Here is a 10,545-nt window from a genome sequence, read left to right as displayed (position 1 = left end):
AACATAGCTCTACTCCTCACTCATCTGAAATGAAGCCACGCTGACCTAAATACGGCTGCCCCTTCAGCCGTCCCGGTGGATCACCTTACTGCAGAGAAGGTTAGCCTCCTCCCATCCCTGTTCTCTACGGACACCCGTTTCCTTATTAACTGAATTATTTTCAGCCTGAGCCATACAGCGACCTAATTACCCGACTCATTTATGGCCGGTGGCCAGCTCTCATCCATGGATAGTAGGGCCTAATTCCCTGAGAAGTAAGATGTAAAAGGGCACAGAGAGAAAAGTCACAGGCCCTCTAGCTCACATGCAGGTATGGCATTTGGAGCTGAGCCCCCCCCCCCCCCACTCCACCCCCTGTATTTGTGTTCGTGGTCTTAATTAAAGTGATATTTCTAGAGAAGAGGTTCTGTTTGTTCAGTTAATGAACCCCACTATTCTCCCCGGGCAAATGGAAATGCAGGCACTCCAATTAGCATATGTTAGCATTTTACTGTTTATTCCTCACTGTAGAATACAGTTTACCAAGGCGAAAAGCTTTCCGCCCTTATAAGAGATATGGAACTTATCCACCCCAAAAATAATTGACTCAAGCTAATTAATCATAAACGTACATCTAAATGCTTTATGCATGTAGATCGACCGAATATGTGTCTGATTGCGTGTCTAAATCAGCATGGGCTTGGAGTTTTATGGATTACAGATGCATGTCTCGAAGTCATGACACAGACCTTGTGAAAAAAATACTTTATTTTCATAAATGTATACAGTACATGTGTGGGGGGGGGAATCCCCCCTTCTTTACAATTGTCTGCATCATGTTGCAGCTTGCATATACATTATTATACTTTGTAATATTCACACAAGCTCAGCAAACATACATATACTAAAGGAAACACTTCTTTCATCTCAAAAAAACAAATATATAAATTCATAAGGGTGTGCAAAATTATTGTCCACTAATGCCTTTTCAAAACATTTTGAATGTAAATGCTGCTCCAGTTTGATTGTCTAAATAATAATAAGAATAATAATGCTAATAATAAGAATTATTATTATATTGATAATGATAATAGGCTATATGGACCTTGTTGTGGCATGTCACATAAATAGCCATCAGCCAACATTTCCCTTCAGCATTTTAGCCAAAATGGATTCTTCATTCATTATTCCTCTTGTGTTTTTATCCTCCAACTTGTAAATCATATACGTTCATTAATCTATGCGCTGAATGTTCTCTTTCTCAGTTTTCATATCAGGTTATATGTCATTTTAATAATCCATTCAGACAGTCATTGACAAGTCAGTCATTGTACAGATCATTATTTATAATGGCAGCCTCTCCCTGGGGGGACATCTGAAGACGTCGCCTCTTGCCAAAGGTGGAGAACGAATTGTGGACATCCAGCTCGCTTCGCTGTGCTGTGGGCCTCAGGGTGCAAAAGCCTGATGGTGTCCCAGGGATGTACACATTGTGGTGATAGTCAGGTGGTGGTTGTGGGTGTGGTTGTGGGTGTGGGTGTGGTTGAGGGTGAGGGTGGGTCTGAGGGTGTGGTTGAGGGTGAGGTTGAGGGTTGGGTGTGATAGATGGCTGCTGCTGTTGGGGAGGAGGTGTGCACCGAGGGGTCCAGGGGCGAGAGGGGATCCCACTGGTCGAAGGAGACATCTTATAGTCTGTAGATGAGGAGAGAGGAGAGGTGAAGCACATACTCAATATTGACTGAGGACCGTTTAGTGGTATTTTCATTCTCATAGCACCTTTCTAAAACTAAGTTCAGTGCTTTGACTTCAGGACAACAAACAATGACAACGGCAACCAAAATAAATGGAGCCATAATGATGAGTATCATATGTACCGGAGATGGATTATGATTATACATCAATAAACCAATTAGGGAACGAAGGAAAACTGAAAGGCATTCCATAGAAGCATTGATGTTTGCTGTGTTGTGGCTAAATGCATATACAACCCTAAATGTGTTAAGTTTGAATGAAGGCATGGTGGTCCACCGGCATCTCTTACCTTTCACCCCTCTCATCTGAGTACCCCAGGTCCAGTACTGTCCAGGTGCCATGGATGTGACGTAGTTTTCTGGGTCAGCATGCATGGCCTTACGCATGAGGGTGCCGTCCATGTTGATGGAGTTATAACTGCAAACAAGATACCAGTCTGTAAGGACAACATACTTTACTCGTATGTCACTTCAATGTCTATATCCATTTTAACACAAGTGATCTTCAGCTTATTATCGAGCATTGTATGCTTTCGCACAATTGGTTGGGTTGACAGAGTGCAAAGGTCAAATATCAAAGATAAAGAATCTTACCTTTTAATGGAGGAGTTCTGATTTTTCGTAAGAGTCCAGTCTGTATTTGGCTGCTTCAGCTGCAGGAAAAATAACATGCAAACGCATTTAATTTCCAGTTTCTAACAACAACAAGAAAACATGTAAATGTTTAAATCCCCGTGGAAATGCACACAAAGAGCTGCTCACTGTCCAGGTCTATTTAGAGAAAAGAATCTCTTGAAAGTCTCAATCAAACCGGTCTTGATATCAAACGACGCCTGTCCATCGTCTCCTTTTGGCTCATAGAGGTCAGCCATTGACATGAGGAGTCTATCTTTGTGCCTGTCCTGAAATGGAGACCGGCCTCGAGTCACATGGACCGCGGCTGCCACCCGGTGGATGTTTGGTGCAACCGAATGAAGAGCGGAGGTGACGCTGCCTTCAGCTCTGATTGCCACTTAGTTTCGCTTGTATCTATGTGGCGCAGCGTGAGAGGTGAATGAGAGCACCCGAGAGATATGTATTCCCGGTCTGAGTTTCATAGTGTTGATTCTACGCTCTATTAAGTCTATTAAAGTTGTTAACGCGGAGAATGCGACGTAAGCGTATTATTAGAATCGGTATTCAAAATACACTCCCCGCCAACAACGCACAAAACCAATTAGAACCCCACCGGGATGAAACGAAACATGATTTTAATCTTCAAAGGAAACCGTGCCAGGGAGGAAATTAAGAAAATTACACGTCATTGTTTTGTGGATTTTATGCATCATTTTTACATTAATATTTGCCTGATGCTCCTCGAGCAAGGTTTTTAATTAAAAGTCTCTTAGAAAGCCTTGACAAGTTTGCGGTCCTCGCAGCTGTATATGTGCCACAACACAACCACCCTGAGAGCTCACTCGACACGCGCAGACACTCGCGTGCCCACGTGCACGCATCTGTGCTGGGTGTTTTACACGCTTGAATGTTTGTTTAATCTCTCTTTTCACCTTCAATGTATCACTCTAAGCAGGCCCGTGTACTTCCTGTTTTGTACTGCTCAAATAGTTTAATGGAGATTTGTCTTTGAGGTTTAGTGTCACAGACAACCTCACGCGGGGTGCATTAAGGGAACCAATTAACGACAGGAAGGACACTTTCTCCCGAAGGAGCCTTTAGCTGCAGGCAGAACAATCACCGTGACCTCGACATCCCTCCTGTGGCCAGAGGTGCATGAGCAGTGACCGAACTGACATCTCTCAGTGTGCCTGATGGAGACATGCTACCAGAGCTCTGAGTCGGAGTCTCTCTGCGTTGTTATGAACATCGAGAGGTGGCAACGAGCATCACGTATACATGCCGACTGCTGCCCCGTCTATTAGAATTTGAAAACACTAGACGTCCTGCCTCTACCCCCACCGTGCTCGACACATATGAAGCTCTCTCTCTCTCTCTCTCTCTCTCTCTCTCTCTCTCTCTCTCTCTCTCTCTCTCTCTCTCTCTCTCTCTCTCTCTCTCTCTCTCTCTCTCTCTCTCTCTCTCTCTCTCATTTAGAGGACAACATATCGGGGCCGATCTACAGGCGGCCCACGTCTCAGTCCAGCCATGTCCTTGCGTCCTCCCCTCCCACCCCCCTCATTCTCCTTGCCCCCTCCCCTCTGATGTCCTTCCCTGTCTCCCCAAAACCATCCATTTGCCATTTTTCATCAATAATGGACAGCCCCCCTTGCGAATAGGCCTATACCACATTGTGTGCAGTATAATGGCCGTGCCTGTGCCCTTGAGGCATAGTTAGTGAGGTTATATGTCCTATATTGTTAGTTTGAGGACACGAGGGTCCTGCAAACCCGACTGGTCGAAAAATAATTGTCTGAACCCAAGACAGATGCATTCAATAACTGCCATTCACCTTGCCCGATATAACCTTGACTTTTTGTTCAGACTCAGATGTGCTGGAAGCAGGTGTTCCCTCAGGAAAAGTACGTGGCACTGGGTGATGTATTCATATCTCAGGTCACAATCTATTATAATTAAGTGAATTACTTATTATTAAACTATTTTCACTGTGTAATTCATTTGCAAAAACATGCCGTCAAGACTTGAACTACATATCCTCTTTCTCTCTCACAGTAATTGATATCTCACTTCATTCCCATATGATAAGACACGGTGTGTGCACATAATATGTTCCTTCAGATGGGGCTTTACACTTTCATTACCATGTCAATTAGAATGTAATCTCACGTCGTCTCATATCATTTCCCGGGAGCACAACATTACCATAGGCTGCACACTTGGGATGCATTATTTCCGTGATTATAAAAACAGTCGAGGCAACATGATGTGTAATACACTTATTAAGAAGAGAGAGAAGACAAGGAAAGCTTGGCTTTGCTCAGTTTGTGCCTATAGTTTAAATGTTCTGTGTATGTGCACGTGACCTTCATGAGCAAATGTCACATGTTACCAGATATACAACTGAGGTGGGTTTTTGTTGTGGCAGTGAGTGCATGGACCAGATGTGTTTACATTAATATCATACGCTCTTGCCTCTTATGATGTGTTCACTGTACCTCGTTTGGAGTAGTTGCTCCATTGTTCACAGATGCGCTCCGGCTTTGCGCGTTCCACGAGCTTTCTGCGCTCTTCGCCTCGTTGTTCCTCGGCGTGCTGCCGGGGCTGCACGGCTTCAAAAACATGAAGTCACTTTTGGCAGATTCGGGAGTCAGGCACACTTTATAACAATATGACTGGGAGAGACTGCTGTTTCCATTCACCTCCATAAAGTTCGTGGGCACTTTGGCCGCGGATGAAATCTGCAGGTTGAGGTTGGATTTCTTGAACACCTCCGGAGGTGGATCGGGCTGAAACCCGCCACAACAGCAGCAGGCGAACGGGGGGAGGTTGTACCCGCTGAGGGTCTCCCTGTCCTTGTAGCACTTGACTCCCGCGAGCACAATTATAGCCACAAGGAATATTAAAGATATTGTGCTCAGTGACACGATTAAATATAGAGCGAGGTTTGAGGGGGGCTGTGGGCTGAGCGTGAGGTCTCCGAAATCTGACAGGGACACGGGCACGCTGTCGACCACGTTGAGGACAATGGAGACAGTGGCAGAGAGCGGCGGCTGTCCGTTGTCCTTGACTAATATTACCAGTCTTTGTCTTGTTACATCTTTTTCCAGGAGCCGGCGAATAGTCCTGATTTCGCCGGTGTACAGAGCCACGCTGAACAGCCCCGGGTCCGTAGCGTGCAGCACCTGATAGGACAGTCGCGAGTTCTGCCCTGCGTCCGCGTCCAGCGCTGTTATTTTGGTAACCAGATAGCCAGCGTCTACTAACCGCGGAACCACCTCTGTGGCCACGGTGCCGTTTTTGGGAAGCGGGGACACGATAACAGGTGCATTGTCGTTCTGGTCCAAGACAAAGACGTTGACTGTGATATTATTGGCGAGAGGAGGGAAACCAGCGTCCTGCGCCTGCACCAGAATCTGAAAGTTTCTAAGTTGTTCATAATCGAAAGAGCGCAGTGCGTAGATATTACCGTTGTCAGAGTTGATGGAGACATAAGTGGACACGGGCATGCCCTGAATCTGACCCTCGAGAATAGAATAAGACAGATAGGCGTTCTGGTTGGAATCGGGGTCGAATGCAGTTACAGAGCAAATGGATGCGCCCGGGGCATTATTCTCGGTCACATACACTGTGTATGAAGGTTGAGAGAACCGCGGGGGGTTGTCATTAATGTCAGACACTTGAACAAGCATGGTTTTCCTGGTGGATAGTGGAGGAGAGCCCAAGTCTCTGGCTGTGAGGGTGATGTTGTACTCGGATACCGCTTCCCTGTCCAGAAACTCGCTCGTCACCAGAGTATAATAGTTTTTAAAAGATGAATGGAGCTGAAAGGGGACGTTGCTTGGAATTTGGCAGTCAACGTTTCCGTTTTCTCCCGAGTCCCGGTCCATAACACTGATGACAGCTATCACCGTGCCCGGTGGCGCGTCTTCCTGGACAGGAGTGGACACTGATGTGAGGATGACTTCGGGCGCGTTGTCATTCACATCGAGAATGTCTACAAGCACTTTACTGTGCACAGCCACAGCCGAGGGTCCCCTGTCTTTTGCCTGCACATACAGCTCATACACACTGGCTTTCTCATAGTCCACAATGCCCTTCACTCGGATTTCCCCCGTGTACGGGTCAACGCTGAACAGCTCGCGCACCTTGAGGGGTGCGTGCCCGCTAAAAGCGTAGGTCACCTCTCCATTGGAGCCCTCATCAAGGTCTGTGGCGTTCAGCTTCAGCACCAGCGTCCCCCTCTGTGTGTTCTCCACCAGACTCGCCCGGTAAACTGAGCGGTCAAATACGGGCACGTTATCGTTGGAGTCCAACACTGTGATAGTTATCAGTGCTGTACCAGAGCGCCCCGGTGACCCCCCGTCAAAGGCAGTCAGAACCATTTCGTGCCTCTTCTGCTGTTCCCAGTCCAGCGGGGTGTCCAACACAAGCTCAGCAAACTTGCTCCCATCATTGCGCGTCTGGATATTCAGAACAAAGTGCTCGTTTGCGCTTAGCTGGTAGGAGCGCAGAGAGTTGGTGCCCACGTCCTGGTCCAGCGCGCTCTCCAACGGGAAACAGGAGCCGGGCGCAGCCGACTCTGTGATGTCAAGATTAAACTCGCTCCATGGGAAATTGGGGGAGTTGTCATTCACATCTAAAATCTCCACTTCCACTCTGTACAATTCTAATGGGTTTTCAATAACCACTTGTAGGTGTAAAAAACAGCTCGGGCTTCGTTCACACAGATCTTCTCTGTCCATCTTTTCGTTGACGAAGAGAATTCCATTCTCCAAGTTCACTTCTAAATACTGCCTCTTTGCGCCGGAGACTATACGAAACCGACGTGCTGACAACTTGGCCACATCCAAGCCCAGGTCTTCGGCAATGTTGCCCACAAAAGCTCCGTGCTCCAGCTCTTCAGGAATGGAGTACCGAATTTGCGCAAGAACCAGGTCCACAACACACGCACACAGAAGTAGACAGACAACCAGCCCAGTCACCGGTACCCAGCTGCCTCTGGGGAGAATGTGATCCATTTCAGCGGCGTGCGTCAAATCAACTCATCCAGACATCGTTCGCCGTATACTTTATAGGTTACAGCACACACCAAAAAAAAAGTACAAAAGCAGTGCCTTTCCCAAATTAACAAAATAAATATATATATTCAGAACTAAGTTTGAATCATAAAAGTGTACGGATAAGTTAACAGGAGGGGACGAGAGAGGAGAGGAGAGTAAAAGCACCTCTCTCTCTCTCTCTCTCTGTGTTGTGCTCCACGCGCAACACCGGGAGTGTGGGGAGGCTCGCGCTTTGGTTTTTCCAGTGTATGAGACACTCAGAGGAGCTGCTGAGGAGGCGTGTGTGTGTGTTTGTGTGTGTGAGCGAGAGAGAGAGAGAGAGAGAGAGAGAGACGGAGGGGGTGGACGTAGCTTCTCGCTGCTCGGTATTGGAGGACGCCGACGCAAAGTGCGACTCTAATTACTGGAGACGTTTAACCCTTTCGCATCCTCGTGTCTGTTCCTCTGACCCACTAAAGAGACGAGAAGGCGTACATTTGACACCAGACGTCAGAGCGAGATTTGGATTAGGGGACGAATAGTGTTGTGGGCAGGCCCGGGGTGGGTAATCGGGAGAATCGGGAGAGTTCCCGGTGGGCCGCTTCACTTCTGGGCCGGTCGAGAATTTTATTTGTTGACATTTGTCACGTTAGTCCATCTTCTCTTAAAGTGGGCTACACATGTTCCGCATTCTGACACCGCAGCCTCTGCATGGGTTACCGTGCGAGGAAGTTCACCCCTCCCAAATAATAGAGTTGGTTCGGTCCTTAGCCGTCTTTTCCAAAAAGTTCTCTCAGCTACGGATAGCTGGGCCGGCCCGACCGCAGCGATACGCGTCAGGGAGGAAGAGGGCAGGAGGGGCTGAAAAGCCAGGTTGAAAAAAAGAAAGGCATTGGAGGAGGATGCTGCCAAATGTGCCAAGCTTACAGATTTATTTTCAAGAGGATAAACACAAGTGGCAACTGGTAAAGAGAGACAAAGGCCTAATGATTAGCAACATAACTATTCGGCTAACGTTGTAGCCTTGATTAATATCATTGTAGCGTTGTCAACCTATTCCCAAGCAAAATATTAAATTGAATTAAAATATTAGCCTTTTTATATCACCCAAAATATGGCGATCCATAGACTTTGCAAATATTATGCAAATATTGATATATACTATAGATATTGAAGTATGCAGTAATATGTCTTAATTTTTCTTTGTAGCTTCGGAGCAGCAGATAAGAGTCTCCTGCTGAAAATGATGAGCCCGACATTTGCAATGAGGAGGCCATGACGACAGGGACAGGTAGAGAGGATAACAGAGGAAACTATATGATTTAAAGTTATATATTCTAAGAAAGAGCAGTATATGACAGTACTTGGTGAACCAATATGCATTGTTTGCTCAGAAGTGGGTGTAGTAAAGGAGTAAATCACCATAATACTCATGCAGAAAAATGATGACCATGCCAATGACGGCCCCCATGAGGTCTCACTCCAACAAATCTGGCCTACTGCCTAATCTGAGTCTGACACCCCTGCCCTTCTGCCTTTTTTAATGTTGTGCATATTTTTTGTTAACTTCTCATCTTAAGTGGATTATTATTGTTGTATTTAACCGTTACATTATTTGTTGGACCATGGTATTAATAAAAGAACTACAGGATAGTAAGAGCTGAACTGTTGCTTCATTTATCCAATTTCCACTACCATGAAAAAAGTGGGCTGGTCTTGAGCCTGAAATTCCCGGGCTGAAAAGTGGCCCCACTCCGGCCCTGGTTGTGGGTGTCGTTTTCTAGGCTGCATTAACCAGACGAGGGTGGAGAAGGATTTGCCTTGATGACCCTATGGGCCCAGGGTATATAGCTGTCGTTCTTTGATTCGTGATAACCCTCGTTATAATAACAGACACGCAAGATGTTCCTCCGTGGTTCCACTGTTACATTTTGCAATGTAGAAAAACAAAAACAAATACACTGGCCAAAGCGCTCATTCTCTGCCTCAAATGGGCCAGTGGCCATTGCCAGTGGGCACCTGGGATTCTGTAATGCTTATTAATGAGAGCCCTTTGAAGATGAATGCCAACACTGCAAAAACAGTCCCATTCATTAATCATCTCACACGAAATTGGATTTTTACAAAAATAAATGTCTTTGATCGGTCCGGATATTCAATTTAATCAATATTTAAATGAGTACATCTAGTGCTGAAAGTGATTCCAGTGACAATCACGAGCGGGTGATACTCATCGAAATGCGCTTTACACGACCGTAATTCACTTAAGTAGGCCTAAACATGTATCAACATAATCAACATAAAAGCAATGTCACAAAGCCTTAATCACTTGTCTCGAATCAGATATTATAGTGTGGATTATACCCCATAGGTGATGTTTACAGTTTCAGATGAGAAAAAACGGCGAGCATGATTCTGTGAGGTGTGTTCAAGGACCTATATCCTATATTAAGGACTTCAGCAGATCAACGTACTATACTCCAAAGCAGTGGGGCCTCTTTAGAGTGAGGCACATGTTTGTTCAGATCTTTTTCCTGTTAATCCTGGTCAGTAGACAACCAACCACAGGGAGAGAGAGAGAGAGAGAAACTAAAGGATGCCTTTGTGTATTCGCGTTCGTCTTTACGAGACACGAGTGGCATCCTAATGTAAAACGGTGGCTTGAAGTCTCTTCTTGGGACTGACGACACAGCCTTGGCCCCCCGGGCAACGCTGAGCTTGTCAGCAACGGAAAAGGAAGGGAGGGGGGGGGGGGGAGATGAGAGGGAAAGATGAAGAAACAAACATTTCTATACTTCCTAGGGCAGCATTTTCTTTTTCATTAAAATAGTGTTCATGATCTGCTCCTCTGTTCCTCTGTGAGAATCATCCGGGAAACCAAGTGATGTTCATGTCTAATAATGTTATTATGTTATCCCGTGAAATCAAACGGGCCGGGAATACCTCGACTTGGGGATGGTGGTTGTTTCTGACATTTAAGAGAAGGATAACTTCAGGAGTGAGGAAATAGATGTAGTTGTTGTATAATATTTCCAGTCGGTGACATGAGAGGTCACTTTTTTTTTTCTTGTGTAAAAAAAGGGATCATTGTAGAATAATATGTGACATCATATATCCCTGGTGCTTTTCCCTGGGCACAAGAAAGTGTCCCAGGCTTGTTT

The 10,545-nt window shown here is 45.9% G+C and overlaps 1 protein-coding gene across 2 annotated transcripts; it reads right to left on the bottom strand.

Annotated features, from left to right (window-relative positions):
• Positions 1-740: 740 nt before the first annotated feature.
• si:ch73-233f7.1 (uncharacterized protein LOC100537710 homolog) lies at positions 741-7,591 on the bottom strand. Of its 2 annotated transcripts, XM_056439305.1 has the most exons (5): positions 5,045-7,591; positions 4,841-4,954; positions 2,325-2,383; positions 2,021-2,148; positions 741-1,671 (listed from the first exon to the last, which is right to left on the bottom strand). In XM_056439305.1, the coding sequence occupies exons 1-5, from the start codon at positions 7,361-7,363 to the stop codon at positions 1,301-1,303; spliced, it is 2,991 nt and encodes a 996-aa protein (XP_056295280.1). In that variant the 5' UTR covers positions 7,364-7,591; the 3' UTR covers positions 741-1,300. The 2 variants fall into 2 exon arrangements, with proteins under 2 accessions (XP_056295280.1, XP_056295279.1); XM_056439304.1 differs by having other exon boundaries at positions 4,841-7,591.
• Positions 7,592-10,545: the final 2,954 nt, after the last annotated feature.

The sequence above is a fragment of the Pseudoliparis swirei genome, chromosome 19, assembly GCF_029220125.1.
Source record: "Pseudoliparis swirei isolate HS2019 ecotype Mariana Trench chromosome 19, NWPU_hadal_v1, whole genome shotgun sequence".
In the NCBI taxonomy this organism is placed as follows: domain Eukaryota; kingdom Metazoa; phylum Chordata; class Actinopteri; order Perciformes; family Liparidae; genus Pseudoliparis; species Pseudoliparis swirei.
The sequence above is the reverse complement of the archived record's forward strand: the minus strand, read 5'-3'. Positions and strand labels throughout refer to the sequence as shown.